This window comes from Microtus pennsylvanicus, chromosome 11, assembly GCF_037038515.1.
Source record: "Microtus pennsylvanicus isolate mMicPen1 chromosome 11, mMicPen1.hap1, whole genome shotgun sequence".
In the NCBI taxonomy this organism is placed as follows: Eukaryota; Metazoa; Chordata; class Mammalia; order Rodentia; family Cricetidae; genus Microtus; species Microtus pennsylvanicus.
The window spans coordinates 52,546,008-52,562,449 of record NC_134589.1 but is presented as its reverse complement, the minus strand read 5'-3'; the positions used below and the strand labels follow the sequence as shown (position 1 = coordinate 52,562,449).

The 16,442-nt window shown below is 53.5% G+C and overlaps 1 protein-coding gene across 1 annotated transcript; it reads right to left on the bottom strand.

The window, feature by feature from the left end:
* Positions 1 to 719: 719 nt before the first annotated feature.
* On the bottom strand, positions 720 to 14,494 carry Gucy2d (guanylate cyclase 2D, retinal). The gene is made up of 18 exons (XM_075942405.1): positions 13,709 to 14,494; positions 13,320 to 13,624; positions 9,955 to 10,306; positions 9,562 to 9,646; positions 9,230 to 9,332; positions 8,766 to 8,867; positions 7,232 to 7,312; positions 5,787 to 5,993; positions 5,508 to 5,664; positions 4,983 to 5,132; positions 3,271 to 3,419; positions 2,647 to 2,810; positions 2,373 to 2,565; positions 1,816 to 1,990; positions 1,472 to 1,570; positions 1,259 to 1,353; positions 1,041 to 1,126; positions 720 to 829 (listed from the first exon to the last, which is right to left on the bottom strand). Exons 1-18 carry the CDS (start codon positions 14,436 to 14,438, stop codon positions 736 to 738), a joined length of 3,327 nt encoding a protein of 1,108 aa, XP_075798520.1. The 5' UTR covers positions 14,439 to 14,494; the 3' UTR covers positions 720 to 735.
* Positions 14,495 to 16,442: the final 1,948 nt, after the last annotated feature.

The window sequence follows — 16,442 nt, the reverse complement described above, 5'->3', positions numbered from 1 at the left end:
AGGCCAGCCACTCTAAAGCCTCACTGTAAGGGCCACATGGTGGTAGAAACCGTTTAGCCCCCCCTCATTCTATCCCTGAGGGGGGTCTGGAGAGCACTTCAGATCTTCCCAAGGTCACTAGCTGGTTTGCAGCAGACTCTGGGCTCAAAACCCTTGCAGGCGGAACTGGACAGAAGCCAACATTTAAGCCGATGTCAGGCGTCAGTTCGATGTACAGCAGCAACTTCAGGAAGGGTTGTGCAGAATAATCCTGAGGGAAGCAGCTGTCTCAGAGAGGCAGAGGAGTGCACATAAGGAGGACCAGGGCTTAGGGATTCTTGCATGAAGACCATGGAGAGACCTTTCGATCTGATAGATCTGCAAATACAACTGCACACTGGCCTCTGACAAATGCGGTCTCCAAAATTCTGTCATGGTGTAGTATACAGCCCGAGGGGTCTCTCTGAGAAGCCTGGTTTATGTTCAGGGGAAGGGGTAGGTCTGAGGAAAAATTCCTAAATCTGGATTCTTGGATCACCCCAGACCCACAAAACCAGTGTGCCTAATGTTGATGCTTCCCCTGGCATAAATCCCCTTTCTGCCCCCTAAATCAGAGAAGAATAGGGACATTTGGCTTGGCTGGGACATCCTGCAGGCAGCTCCTACCTAGTCTTGACCAGACCCCTAGGAAGTACTCCCCTAGAAGTGAGTGCCACTGAGGATGAGGGAAGACACAGTACCTGTCTCCAGGGAACTTCACTTCCCAGTGAATTGGCCTGGTCTGGCTTTCTCTAGCTTCTTGCGCCTCTCTGGGGGAATCTCCTGCAGGCTGATGCCATGGTTGCTGGCCCTGCAGGGAGGAGACTGCAGCCTCAGCAAAGAGAAATAGGGGTGAGGGATGTCAGGACTTGTTATTGCTGCTTGGGATGAGGACCAGACTTGGTGTGGGAGGCAGGAAGAGAGGGCAAAGGCACAAAGGCCCCCCCCCCCCCCCCATGGCTGGCGCCACTGAGTCTCCAGCCATCCAGCTGTGACCCAGCAGGTTCAAGTCAGCCACTCACCCTGGCTGCAGATCCGGTGGTTTGGGGATGGGCTTGTTGAAACCCAGTCTGCCCACAAGCCAGTACGTGTCCTCAGCACCCTTGCCCTGGGAAAACACAAAAGAGGGGGGGCTTAGGCAGACCAGGGTGAGGGATGGAGAATCTTTAGGTCTAGGTGAAACGGGGAGACCCGATATCTGTAGGGTCCCCTACAAAGCAGCAGCGCGTGGGCCACGCACCTTCAGCTCTGTGCGGCCTCGACACTCCATCTGGAAGCCCTGGTCCAGGGCACAAAGAATCCGAACAGTGCTCATGTTCACGTGGATGCGGTAAGCTGAGGCAGTGAGGGACACCATGATCTCAAAATTCACCTCCCATCTCCCCATCCTGGGTCATTTCCCCTGTCCGGGCTTTCTCCACCTCCCCCAGCTCTCCTGGTCTGTTACACTCACGCAGTCCGGTGGACTCCATTCGTGAGGCTGTGTTGACTGTGTCCCCAAACAGGCAGTACCGAGGCATGGTGAGGCCCACCACACCAGCCACGCACGGGCCTGGGGAGATACGCCAGGTCAGAGGGCAGGTGGGCAGAGACTGGGTCAAAGCTGGCGGTGCCCTGCAGCTAGGCTGCACAAAGGGCCTGGAGAGACCTTAGCACCCACCCTCTCTATTAGCTCCCCCAATAAAAACACCCTTGTGTATTTACTTCAAGGCAAGCCCCCTCCCCAGCCCACCTGCAAGCGTTGCCTCCTATCGCTGAAATCTGGCACCCAGAAGCTGGGAGGGGCTGAGTATTTACCTGAGTGCAGACCAATGCGAATGCGCACTGGAACCTCAGGCATATGGCGCATGCGGAAAGAGCCTACGGCGCTGAGGATGTCTAGCGACATGTTGGCAATCTCTGCAGCATGCCGCTGCCCATTCCTTTGTGGCAGCCCGGAGGCCACCATATAGGCATCTCCAATTGTTTCCACCTGGGGGAAGGGGTTGTGTCTGCTCAGTTCTGAGCACCCCTCCCCTAATTCTTAAATCAGTGTCACTTGTCTGGAGGTCTAAACGGGTCAGGGCAGACATCCTGGAAAGCCACGCTGTGAGCTAGGAGTTGCACTGGGGCCTGAAGGAAGAGATTCGTGATAGGAGGGCTGAGGAAAACTAGCTGGTGTCTGGAGGCGGGTGGAACTGCTTCATTTAAACTGATAGAGCCAGGCAATGCCTTAAAACCAGCAGTCGGGAGGCAGAGGCAGGAAGGTTGCTACTAGTCTGAAGCCAGCCTGCTCTAAACAGCAAGTTCTAAGCCACAGGTATACACAGAAAACAAGACTGAAGGGCAGGAGGTTTTGTCTCTGCGCACTCCACCTTGTAGACATCGTGGGCACCAATGATGGCATCGAAGAGGGTATAGAGGTCATTAAGCAAGTCCACCACCTCGATGGGCTCACTCATGGCCGAAATGGTGGTGAAGCCCACAATGTCACTGAAGTAGAGTGTCACCTCCTCAAAGTACTCAGGCTCCACAGGTGTCCCCATCTTCAGGGCCTCAGCCACAGATCTAGGAATGGCAAGCAGCAAGGTCACCTGAAGGCTGCCCCCATCTTCCCACCCTTTCCCCACACTCCACATGGGCACCCACGGAGGCAGCATCTGTGTGAGCAGCCTGTCTGTCTTCTGCTTCTCCTGTTCTAACTCCTCTGTGCGCTCTCGAATCAGGTCCTCCAGGTTACTGGAGTATTGCTCCAGCATCCGGAGCATCGAGTCGATGATGTTCATCTTCCGGCCCTTGTTGATGCTCTTGAACTAGGAGAGGAGAAAGCTAGTAAAGTTGGCTGCCATGGCCCTCTCTGTACTCTCTCATGGGGCTATATATACACCTGAGATCCTGCCCACTCCTACGTATTTGGATATTACTAGCAGGTATGTGGAAAACGAAGGCTCCCTCAGAGAGTTGCTCTGAGCCGGAATTGACAAGGCACTGAACTCAGGCTAAAGGTTTTCCTGTCTCAATAAACAAAGCACATAATCTGACTCTTATTCAATGTTATTGATTTGAATTAAGTATTTCTCCCACTCAGAGTTCTCTTTCCCACTCCAAAGGCCTCCACAAGCCCTCGTTGGCTTTCTAAACCTTCCCTACCAAATTTGTAGTCCTTAGGTTAACCCTAAGGAAAGAGCCTAAAAGGTAAGGCTCCTGCCAGCCTGCTTGTCCATCTGGGACCCCAGGGCCCAGCCCAGTCCCCGCACAGTCCCAGCTCCTGACCAGGTCAAAGGTGTGGTCCATGGAGGGCCGAAGCTCTGGCTGCTCTGCCCAGCACTGTGCCATCAGCCGGATGCACTCCATGGGTGCCTGGTCCATTGACACCAAGGGCCGACACAGTGGAGGAGGGTTCTGCACCCTCTGTATCACCTCTAGAGGCAAGAAGAGACTGTGAGAAGTGGGTGACCCCAGAGAAAACCCACCTCTGACTCTAGCCTAAGATGGGGGCACTCATGATTCCACGCTGGTCTCCAGCTCGCTGTGTAGCAGAGGACCACAGGCTTGTACCACCATGCCCAGTTTATAAGATGCTGGGGATTGAGCTCGGGACTTCGTGCACACGAGGCAAGTCTCGGCCAACTGAGCTTCTTCCCAGAGGGGGAGGATTGTTTGTTTGTTTGTTTATTTGTTTTATGGAGACGAGGTTTTTCTGTGTAGCTTTGGTTGTCCTGGAATTCACTCTGTAGATCAGGCTGGTCTCGAACTCACAGAGATCCACCTCCCCAGTGCTGGGATTAAAGGGGTGTGCCACTACCGCCCTCCTGGATAGGATTTTTTTTTTTAAATTAACACTTCCAAGCCTTAGGAGATGGCCCAGTCAGTAAGTGAGGCTGGACAACTGTGCAAGCACAAGCAAGCGCATGCAAACTCACGGTGAGTAAGCACAATTGGCCAAGACAACCTGTCAGGGGATCAAAAGCACAGTCACTAATAACACGCACTGCTAGCTAATCGCAACACACCAGCAGTGACCGCCAGAGCCAGTTTTCAAAGGCCCAACCAGAACCGTTCCTGTGGCAGCTTAATTTTCCTAACCCCATAAAACCCCTAACCTGTTTACAGGAAAGAGCTTCTGTATGGGAATCTCCTGGAGTCTGTGCATTGACTTCTCGTCTCTTCCCCCCCTCCCCCGGGAAACAGGAACTGCACACAGGCAGCAGCCACAAGCCAGCAAAAACTACAGGTAAGTGCCTGGCATGCAAGACCCAACCTCAGCGTGGGTCTCCGGCAGCCACATTCAGATAACTTTTAAAAAGCCAGGCAGAGTGGAGTACACCTGTAACCCTAGAGCCAGAAAGGCAGACACAGCGGCCTCCCAGCACTTGCTGGCTACCCGGCATAGTTAACTGGTGAGTTCCGGGTTCAGTGAGAGACTCTGTCTCAAAGAACAGAGAGAACCACCAAGGAAGACATCTGACATTGACCTTTGGCCTGCGTTTGCGCACACACACAACTGTCTGGACACGTAAACACACACAGACTCTATACACCAATAAGTAAGTAAATAAAGGCTTTAGTTGGTGGGGGAGTGTGATGTGGGATCTCTAGGCGTAACCAGAGGGCCCTGAAATCTGAGTGGGAGGTGATGGAGACAAACAAACATTTCTGAGCATAAGACAAGTAAGGGCTGGGGTGAGAATCCTACAGATGGTGCGTGGTTTGGATTTGGATCCTCTCACCCCTCAGTTTCTCCCCCTCGGCTTTCCTAGGATCTCTGAGAATCTGTCTGTGTGGTGGAAGAGCAGGGTGGGTTCAGGGTCAGGACAGAAGCTGTTAAGGTCTGTGCCCTGGAACACCGCCTCATGTTTGGCTTTCCCACTACTGTCTTCAGACCCCAGCTTTAAGAAAAGAGCTTCACCTTATTAAAGAGCCACACTGGGTCTGGCCTGGCTGTTTTAAGTGCAGGGTGCCTACCCGGCCCCAAGGCACCTTACCCTCGGGTGTTAGCTCCAGCATGGCATAGGGGGTGCTGCGGCACACGACCTCCTGCATGATGATGCCCAGGCTAAAGACATCGCCAGCTAGTGTTCCCCGTCGCTCCAGGGCAGGGTCCCGAAGCAGCTCTGGGGCTGTCCAAAGTTGATCTAGGAGCGAGAAAGAGGGGCGTGGCTGCGAGAGAGGCTGCAGTGACTTCGAGGTCCAGACCCTCATTCTCACTGGTACTAATTAACCCTATAGCCTCTCAAATATCTCAGAGCAGAGACTATTTGAGATTCAAAGCCTTTCAGAAAAAAAAATCGCCTGCCCTCACGAAGGCTGTGCCTAAGGAAGACTCTACCTCCGGAGCCAGCCTTCAGCAAAGTCCCGCTTATCCGCATTCCCAGAGCTCAGGCTCTCCCTACAAACTCCACGTCCCCAGCTAGATGAACAGTGCAAGGAGGGGATGGAGGGAAAAGCACTTGCAGCTATGCGGATCCTAGGGATGCTCCGGGGCCAGGGAGGCAGCTGGGGACGCCTACCCTCCGCACTGGGAGGCTCAGGCAACACCCTTTGCGCTTCCAGCAGTCGCCCGTGGCCATGATCTGTCACCTTGAGCACGAACCTCCCGTCCACCACGCAGTTCCGAGACTTAAGCCTCCCGTGGGCCACACCGCGATGGTGCAGGTATCTCATTCCCTTGGAAGGAGTAGAGGAAGAGGCAACCTCAGTTCTCTTGACTCCTCCTCTGCCAGCACATCTCTACATCCTGCAAACACGCGCGTGCGCGCGCGCGCGCACACACACACACACACACACACCTTGATGAGGTCCAGCAGGAGGGAAGACTTGAACATCCAGTCCAGCTTTATGTCTCTCTGGGCCAGGAGGTCATGGAGGGAGCCCCGAGTACAGTGCTCTGAGACCACAGCCAAGATGCCCTCCCCAGGGGTGGCAGGGCTGTCTGCTGTCCCTGCCAGGAAGAGCCCCAGGTAGAGGGCCACATTCTCATGCCGGAGCTCCCGCAGCTGAAAGGCAGAAACCAACTGGCATTTTTTTTTTTTGCCCAGAAAGCAATGCATGGAGCACCAGTTATCCCCCCCGTATTCAGTGCCTGTTTGGAGGCATCCCAACTGGGAATGTAGGACTGAATATGGTAAGTAAAATAGGGTGGAGGTGGGAGGACGTCCTTCTCCACATAGTTCTGCTCAGATTATGAATGGCTAAACTAACAAATGAAAAGACAAACACACACTGGGGATTAGGGCCCAGCCAGGTCCCACTTTGCTGAGGGACTGAATTAACTGCAGAGTTAAGTGAAGCCACAGGGGAAAGAGCAGGCAAAGGAGCCACCACCTGCTCTTCCTAACGTGGCAGTCTTTAATGAAGGACCGGAGAGACCAAATGCCATTGCTTTCCGGTTTTCCCCGGGGCCACATGCCCGTTTAAGGGGCTGTTTTCATTCTAAAGACCTGGTGACTTTGCCCACACCCCAAGGCAATCCACTCAAGTCACTGGCAGCTGTGATCACAAGCTCCCGTGGCTGCCTTCTGGAAAGAGGTTAAACCAAGGGTGCTCAGCGCCGGGGGAAGAGGGACATGGAAGCTGAAGGCACCGAAATGAGTTCTTCTACTGCCAGCTGCCCACTTTGTTTTCTATGTCGGCACAGCGGGGGCATTGCACACAGTTGTGTGTCCTCACGGAAGTGGAAACCCATTTAAATTTGTTTCCTTGAAAAAAAGGTTTGTTTGTGTGTGCGCATATCTGCATAGGTGCATTGTGTGGGCACAAATGTGCCATGGCACCCATGTGGAGATCGGAGGGCAGCTTGCAGGAGTCGGCTTTTTCCTTCCATTGATGTGGGTGCTGGGGAACAAATCCAGGTGGTCAGGCTTGATCAGACACCTTGGTCCACTGAACCATCTCGCTGCCTCCTCATTTTTACTGTTTCTTTGTTTTTTAAATCATTTCACTCAACACAAATCCACTGGCCTCCGGTATTCCAGACCTGTGCTGGCTCCTGGGAATACGGTAGCACCCTCATTCGGCTGCCAGTTCACAATGGAGACAGATAAGCCAGACTGTGGTTGACGCGCAACTTTTGTGATAAATTAGCATGTCACTTGCCACATATAAGTTGTGATAAGAACATTAAAGAGAAAAGCTAATGTCATGAGAGAGGATGGTGGGAGGGCCTCTCTGGCATGGAAGGAAAACCCCATAGCCTGCTACAAAAAGAAGCCATCTACTCCCCATCATGGGTTACCTTGGAGAAGGCTGTCTTGGTGGCTGGGCGGATAGCCATATGGCGATCCCCTGGAAATTTCTTCAGCCAAACCCAGTCTCCCTGTAGCAGAAGGTCAAGGGATTCAGTCCTTAAAGCCTCAAGATGCAAGGTGCTCTAGGGAGCTCCCATTTCCACTGACCCAGAACACATCTGTCGTAAGACAGAATATCAGATACAGGCAGCTCAACGTATGCCCGTATGCTCCGCAGGTAGCTGGGTCAGAGCAGTGAGGAAGGTGTGAAGCCGTGCGTGGTGCTCCTCACTCCCCAGATACAGCCATCAACACTCACACATATGCAGCCCACATCACTACCCCTTGTCAGGAGAGAGCACTGTGCTAGAGCCGGCAGGGATTATTGGGAACTAGTTATGCAGGGAGCTGTCGTCCCCCTGGTCCTGGCCTCACTGTCTCTGCCTGCTTGCAGGGTCAGTCCATGCTATGCCACGGTGTGGCCACTTGCAGTGATCTGCTGCTGTCATCTGGAACAAGGAGCCCTTTGTTCTTAATTTGCCCTGGGCCTTGCTAAGAGATGTGAACTACAAGAGAGTCATGAGGACTTGGTGCCGATTCCTGATCGGCATTTGGATATAATGTGAAGATACTTTATAATGGTCATTAAAGACTGGAAGTTGCATTTAGTGGGCATGGCCAGAGAGAAGAAAGGCTTAGTTAGCATAGGCAGAGGGTGGGCCCATGCAAAGAACAACCTGCTAAAAATAACAGTAACGTGTCTGAGAAGCAGTCACTGTGGTCTCAGGTGACACAGTAAGAACTTTTGCTTTCTCTCCAGGAGCTTGGGTGCTCTCCACACTCCTCTTGCTGAGTTGAGTTCTCCGGTCCTCCTCTCAGTATCCCGAGGCACACACGCACATGACCTGTGCCACATTCGCATGCCCTGTGCCACACTCGCATGCCCTGTGCCACACTCGCATGCCCTGTGCCACACTCGCATGACCTGTACCACATTCGCATGCCCCATGGCACACTCACAAGTCCCGTGGCTCACAAGTCCCGTGGCTCACAAGTCCCGTGGCTCACAAGTCCTGTGGCTCACAAGTCCCGTGGCTCACAAGTCCCGTGGCTCACAAATCCCATGGCACTAGCACATGTTGTTAGTGTTCTCTGACATTCCTTCCCTGAAGTAAGTTTGTGAAGCTGACCAGAACTGGTTGGAAATGTTGAGGGGGTGGGGCAAGGGACTCTCAGTAGAGAAGGAATTGGCCTCACTGGCTGCACCAGCTTGCAGGCTGATCCCAGCAAACTCCACAGCACCCCCAGCCTCCAGCTTTTGGGTTTTGGGAAGTCCTCACCTGGACTTGTGACAGAGAGGATTTCCAGATTGGGTTGCTAAGTACGTACCCAGCTTCATCTCCCTGCCTGGAGCCTGCGAGATGTGACCTGACTCCCACCCCCCCACTCCAGCCGGAGGACGTTTCCTCTGACTCTGGTCCCAGCATCTTCCTTTTCCTCCCCTCCTGAAGTACGGGTCAGGCTAACTGGGGATCAGCTCACCTCATAGAGGCCAATGTTGGTGTTCTCTGGGGCCTGGCTGGGGACACTGCGAATGTCTGATGTGCTCCGGGTAACCAGACTGGATCTACTGCCTTGGGCCATCTGAGGACAGAGGTCAAAGCAAATATCAGAATCTATTCTGGGGCTAGAGTCCTGGGGTGAGGCTGAGTTCTGTGGGTGACAGAGAAGAGAAAAAAATCTACAGGCCAGGTGGAAAGGGCACCCAGTGCACCACACTCTACAGTTTACAAAACAGATATGCAGTTTCTAGCTGGACCTTCACACCAGCCCAAGACCGACTGTCACCCCTATTGTGTAGAAGAGGTCTCTGATTCCCAAGGACAAAGCTGGGGCAGGAGCTAAGTTTCTCACGCGGGAGCTGGTGGGTGGGGTGGGGGGTGGGGTGGGGATGGGGAGAGGCTCAGGGAAGGGTCCTATGGATCCTAGCTCCCTGCTTTCCTGACCTTCCGAGAGCTGCCCCCCTGTGGGTGGAGCAAGGTAACATCTTCCAGAGTCAGGATGATCTTGTTGGGGCCCGAGACCATTTGTATATGTAGGAGTCGGTGTCTGGTGCGGGGAGGTGGGCATCCCCATGAGGTCCATAAGAGGCCAGCAGGGGACAGAGCAGAGGGGTGATATTAGTTCAGGGAGGTGGACTGGGATGTAGCTATTCCCCAAATATGCCCTGGAACTCTGCCAACTCCCTGGATGTTTGTGTCCCTCCCCAAGACAACTCGCCCTGTCTTGTGGACCTCACCTGGTGTCTTTGTGGCACAGTTTTACTTCCCCTTCTCACCTCAAGTAATGAGCCAGGAGAGCTCCAGTCAGTCCCATCCCTATCACCAGGAGGAAGCCAACAAAGACCAGGCCTGGCTCCACTCCTGAAGGGACAAAGAGAGGACACTTGAGTGCCTTAAGAGGAAGGAGGCATTCAATCAGTCATGCCAAATCTAAGAAATGGGCTTGGGAGCTGGGTGAAAGATCACAGATTCCTCAAAGGGGGGGTTTGGAGATGCCACAAGGGTCCTCAGGGGTTCTGGAAATCCTTGAGAGGGGTCCTGAGTAAGCTGTGGGCTAAAGGAGAACCTGAGAGAAAAACGGGAATTCCCTCTGTCCTACAGCTTTGTGACTTGTCCATGCTGACTCTTAGTAGGAGCCTGAGGGTGCTCCCAGAGGGTGCTCCTCTCACCTCCATTGCAGATCACATCTGGATTGAACCAGCAGGAAGGATCTGGCCCGGGTGCAGGTCCACCTCTCGGGAAGTGCACTGGGGGCCCAGCAGAGCGCAGGGAGCCTCGGATGGGATCCAGCAGGTGTGTGGTGAAGAGCCGGTCTCCTGATGCATCGGTGTCCAGTAGCACAAAGGAGGGCTCCTCTGTTCTTCCCAGGTCCCCGCAAAAGCCAGAGACTTGGGCTTCCTGAACTTGGCGGGCCACAGATGTGCCTGACACCCAGCCACCACCCACAGCTGCTCTGGCTTTTGTCACTCCTCCAGCCAATAGGAAGACAGCGTCGTAGATGGTTCCGAAGAGTGGAGAGACCTAGAGGAGAGCAGAGAGTGAGGACTTAGAGCCCATAAATGGGTGAGAATTCACTGGCCTGCCTGTCCCTTTATTAGCTCCACTGATTCTGAGGGTTCCTATCTCCATCCACCCCAGTGTCTGTTGGTGTAGACTGCAGCTCCTTTTAGGAGCTGAGTTCTCCTCTCATCATGACCGTGACTCGCCATAGCCTAGACCTTCCCATCTAGGGTTTTGCCTGGCTTATACTTTTAACGCCGTCACCTGTCATTCATCTAAAGCCCCCCCCCCCATTCTTTGCTTATGCTCATGTCTTCCTGTTGTTGTGTATCTAATTTATTGAGTCATGGTCTTTCTACATTGCTGAGATTGACCTTAACCTCATTCTGTAGCCTAGGCAGATGTTGGATCTACCCTTATTCCCGCCTTCCTTCTTTCCTCCTCCTCCTCCTCCTCCTCCTCCTCCTCCTCCTCCTCCTCCTTCTTCTTCTCTCTCTCTCTCTCTCTCTCTCTCTCTCTCTCTCTCTCTCTCTCTCTCTCTCTCTCGCACACACACACACACAGAGGCCTGGAACTTCTGATCCTCCTGTTTCTAGGTGGGAACTCGGCAGACAGTGGTACATCCCCAGACGTTGAAGTTTTGATCCTCCTGCTTCAGCCTTTTAAGTAGCAAGGATTATTTGCCCACATCACCAGGCCTGACTTGGTTATCAGTGTTTCTTCCATGCCAACCCCAAAGAGGCGCTCCCATTGGTACCTCTCCTCACCACTATTCCCAATTCTTATTTCTTGGGATGGTGGACACCATGAAACACCAGTGACACCGCACTGTGTGTGAGTCCTCTGCCATGAGCGAAGTTTCCTTCCGTTTAGGGGGAGAGACAAGAAGGTTAAGGAAGTGCAATAGTGAAGGGGTGGGAAGTGGGAGGGACAAGAAGGAGGGAGGAAGAGGTGGAAGGTTCTGGGAGTAGTGACCCTCCCCCAGGTCACGAATCAGAATTATCTAGGGGAGAATGGGGCAGAAGAAAAACTGAGAGGACGCATTCAGGGAACCTAAAGTGGCTTAGTCTGGCCAAAGCTCATGGAAGGTGTGAGAGAAATGGAGACTCAAGTCCTGCTAGGCCATGTGAGGAGCCCTCCGTCTAGACAGGACAATGGAGGTCCCCAACTCAGGGTGCAGGAAGCCATCCAGAAACAATCAGGAGGCTCTGAAGCACGGCTGGAAAGTGTAGAGCGCACCCCATTTCTGAAGCCGGATCTCACTGGTGTTGGGGAGAAGCTGGGTCACATGAGAGATGGGAGATCCCAGATTTGGGCTCAGAAATGCTGCAGCCGGAGTCTGGGCAGTATCAGCAAGGGAGGAGAGTATGAAGGGACTCTAAAGACCTTCAGGAAGAAAAAGTAACCGGGCTTCATGCCTGGGCTTGTGGGGGACAAAGGGGAGACTGGGTCTCCAGAGTGGACAGCTGGCAGCACTGCGTACTGACAACTTATGAAAGCATCTTTGCCCTCATCTTTCCCTCTCCTTCCACTGACGGACAGATTCCCCCATCCCATCTCACTCTTTATCGATTATTTCCGTTCTTTCTTCCTTTCTATCCCAAATGTCTCCGTGGAGAAGTCTAGAGGCATTGGTGGGGAAGAGTTCAGCATGCTTGCCTCTGCACCCCACTCCCCACCTTAGCCTTCTTTCAGGGGGTCCCTTTTGAGTATGGTTATGGATGTTTATTCATTTGGGAAAAATTGATCCTAAGGCCACACACTATCCCGGCAAGCATCCTTCACTGTGCTGTCTGATCATCTCTTGTTTTTGAGACAGGCCCCTCAGTGGACCAGACCCACCTTGAATTTACTCCACAGCTCAGAAAGGCCCTGCTCTTTCTGTCCTCTTTCCTCAATCTTCCGAGTGTCTGAGACTGCAAACCCACGTCACGATGCCCGGCTGAGTACAACCTTCTTGATTGCTAATTTTCTTCCTACTGATATCTAGCTTCCCTTCAGCCTCACTAGTTTCTAGATTTCCTGTGTGACTGGGGCGGAATTAGGTGATCTGAATTGGGATCCGGGAGATCAAGGAATTCTGATTACTACCTGGGTGTTGGAAACTGCCTTTGGATCTGATTCTAGAGTCCCAACCCCATGTAGTTTTAAGAGCACCGGTGCGACCAGAGAACAAAGTCAAGACCCCAGAAGAATTGTCTCTGGGCTAGGGTGAATCTGTATCTCCTGCCGTTCCCAGAACACCAGCTGCTTGTTATGGAAGTTTTTGAGGTACTGGGTTAAGCCTGCTGTGAAGAAAACTAAAAATGACGTGGCCGTTTAGGATTTACTCCTTGGAGGTGGATTTGCGAGGTCTCATTGCCTACTCTTGGGGGTAATCATAGTAATGAATGCCCTAAGCAAGACCAGAACTTCTACAGCACCCAGACAACTCCAGATCAGTGTGACTACTGACTATTGGCTCCACCCCCACTTTCCCACTGGTTCCACCCTCCCCTTTCCCACCGTCTTCACTTTCCCTTTCCCATTGGCTCCACCCTCCTTATTCCCACAGTCTCCTCCCTTCCCTTTCCCATTGGCTCCACCCCACTGTCTTCACCTCCCCTTTCCCATTGGTTCCAACCTCCTTATTCCCACAGTCTCCTCCCTTCCCTTTCCCATTGGCTCCACCCCACTGTCTCCACCCTCCCCTTTCCCATTGGCTCCACCCCACTGTCTCCACCCTCCCCTTTCCCATTGGCTCCACCGACCTCCCTTTCCCACTGTCTTCACCTCCCCTTTCCCATTGGCTCCACCCTCCTTATTCCCACAGTCTCCACCCTTCCCTTTCCCATTGGCTCCACCGTCCTCCCCTTTCCCACGGACTCCTCCCTCCCCTTTCCCATTGACTCCACCTCTCCTTTCCTGTGGTCTCCACCCTCCCCTTTCCCATTTCCCACTCTCCTCTTCCGGCTGGTTCCATCCTTCTCTCCTTGTCCGTTTTCGCTCACTTCCCTGGCTCTCCTCCCACATCTCTTTTCATTAGTCCATCTACCTGCTGCAGGTTGAGGTCAGCGGGCAGCTCCTGGTGCTCTTGGGCCCTGCGCAGGCTGTCCTGCACGCTGCCTCCCGGAGGACAGTGGCGCGTGAGTGTGAGCACAGCATCGTGTGCCCTGCGAAGCTGGGAGCTGTTGACAAGTGGAGCCAGAGTCTCCGGGCCTGGAGACAATGCGTAGTGAAGAGTGTCGAAGGGCAGGAAGACCAAAGAGCCATCAGCTAGGCCCAGCTCTTCTGCGGCTTCCAGTAGGTAGCGCTGCTCCTCGCCGCCCAGCAGCACCGAGTGCATCACCATGATCACTACTGCAGACACAGAGACTCGCTCGCTAAGTTCCCCGCTACCCGCAGGACCCGCCCATCTCCCCTCACTCTACCGTGGGAGCCTACCTCTAACTCTAGGCCCGTCCCGGATCCTCCTGAGAGCCTCCCGAGCTCCAGACAGGTCTGAGGGCTCCATGGAGGTCACTAGGGCAACTGGCAAGCCCCGGGCCCTGAGTGCTGTGGACAGAGCACGTCCCGCCTCCACCCACAGGTCCTGGGGCGCCGTGATGAGGGCCACGCGCGCCCAGCGGAATGCTCGAAGGAGAACATAGAGAGCATCTGCAGCTGGGGTCACCGCCGGGGCTGTAGTACCCGCCGCCTGCGTGCCTGGGCAGCCCCAGGGCACCAGCGCTACTCCAGCCTCCTGGGCTAGTAGTTCGGCTGGCCGGCAGGCTGCGGGGTTCACTGGACCCACCAGACCAGAGACTCGAGACAGCGCAGAGGACACAGCCCCTAGAGAGCCCGGGGTCAGGCAGGGCTCTGGCAGCAACGCAACCTCGAACCGGGGGCCGCCATCTAGGGCAAGGTCACGATTCAGGCGGTCAGCGGCCAGACGCGCAGCCAGATCCGGGCGGGCCCGGGCAAAGATGGGGTCGCAAACCCAGGGGCCCAGGACTCCCACTTTGAACACGGCCGAGAGGGCAGCAGGCGGCGGGAGCAGTAACAGGAGCAGGAGTCCGGGAAGCCGAGAACCTGACCAGCACAGGACCCGAGAAAGACTGGACGAGGACTGCCACACAGGGACGCAGGACCCGGCCTCGGGAAGCCCACTCGCTGGCAGGAGCCACTCGGTCATTGCCTTCTTCTGTGAAGAAGGGGAGAGTTGAGATTCCCCAGCGCTCCCTTAGGGTTCTCCGCTCCAGCCGGTTTTTCAAATCCCTCCCAACCCTAAGGATGTCTAGGCTTCCACACACTTGGCCCCTAGCTGGGGGCAGGGCACCGTCCCAAGGTCTCTTTGGCCTGGCCTGGCCTGCTCGTCCCGGCTTGTTTATCTTCCCTCCCCAGTCACTATCCTCACGTTCGGAGAGGATACTCCCACGCCCTCACACAGGACCCGAGTCCACCTAGTGGGTCATTTCCTACTTACCGGGTAGTCCCGGGCTGGGGCCTGGCTAAGGGGTCACAGGGTCGATGCCCCTTCGGTCTCCCCTGGCAGCCCAGCCCAGGGCGGGGGTGTGGGAACAGCCCATTGGAGCCCTTAATCTCCTCAAGCCGATTAAGATCTTTTAATCAAGCATAGAGGGGCGGGCTGATGGAGGCTGAGAGCCCCTTCTGTGCCTCTCTCGGGTGGGATCTGCGCTGCTTCCAGACAGCCAGGGCTGCTTAGCTAAACACTCAGGGAAGAAAAGTAACAGAATCAGATCTGTACCGCGTGCAAACTTATTATCAAGCTTTAGACTTACTCGTGAAAATCAAAAGTTTATGTTTTTTCAGTTGTCTCCGCAAAAATTGCATCAGCTAAGAATCATCACTGGAACCTTGAGTGTTGGCGCACACCTTGAATCCCAGCACTCTGGAGGCAGAGGCAGTCGGATCTTGGAATGCAAGGCCAGCCTGGTCTAAAGAGCGAGTTCCAGAACAGCTAGGGCTACACAGAGAAACCCTGTCTCGAAAAACCAAAAAGAATAAAAAATTAAAAAAGAATCATCTGTGGATACTAAAACTAGGTGGGAAATATGAAGACCGTCAGGATGTTTTGTTTCCCATGGTTATAAACCCCATCTATTGCTTATAGGTTGGAAGACAGCAGACAAAAAATTGTTGCAATTTTAATTGTAAAAAAAAAAACCTATAGTGGGTGTTGTGGCCTTTAATCCCAGCACAAGGGAAGCAGAGGCAGGTGGATCTCTGTGAGTTTGAAGTCAGTCTGGTCTACCTGAAACGTTCCAGGACAACCAGGACTACTACAGATCCTGTCTCAAAAGTTACTTTATTTCATATGTATGTATGTATGCCTTAGTACACGTATGTGTTCCACATGTGTGCAGGAGCTGATGGGGGTCAGAAGAGGCATCAGAACCCCTGGGACCAGAATTACACATGGTTGTGAGCCACCATGTGGGTGCTGGGGACGGACCAATGTAAGGGTTTGCACTGCTGAATGGTCTTTCCAGGCTTGTAATGGCTGCAACCCTCCCCGCCCCACCCCTGGGCTGGTGGTTTCCAGTCTACAGGGACAGGACAGTTATTTGCCCCTTCACTGGCTAGTGTAGATTAGAATGTCCTATTTAATCCCTTGCATGATTACTTTCTCTCCCTGCTGCCCTCGCTCCTTCCAGCTCATACACCACCTTTGGGGGAAAACTTTAAACCAGTAAAGATATAAAAATGCTACAAGGAGCCAGACTGTGGTGGTGCATGCCTTTAATCCCAACACCTGGGAGGCAGAGGCAGGCGGAATTTCAGGCCAGCCTGGTTTACAGAGTTCCAGGATAGCCAGACACAGAGAAACACAGACATACACATACTTTAGAAAATAAAATCTTTAGCTGGGCATGATGGTACATGTCTTTAGTCCCAGCAGCCAGGAGGCAGAGGCAGGTGGATCTTTGTGAGTTCGATGCCAGCCTGGTCTAGAGAGTGAGTTCCAGGCCAGCCAGAGCTACATAGAGAAACCCTGTCTCAAAAATAAAAATAAATAAAAGTTATTGGATTTCTTCTGTATGTTAAGCACTATTTTAGGCTCTGGAAACACAGCAGTGAATTAAGACTTTAAAGTTCCTGTCTTCATAGGGCTTACATTCTACTGAGAGCAGAAGACAATGTTTATTACAGTATTATTTACAAGTTCAAAGGGTGG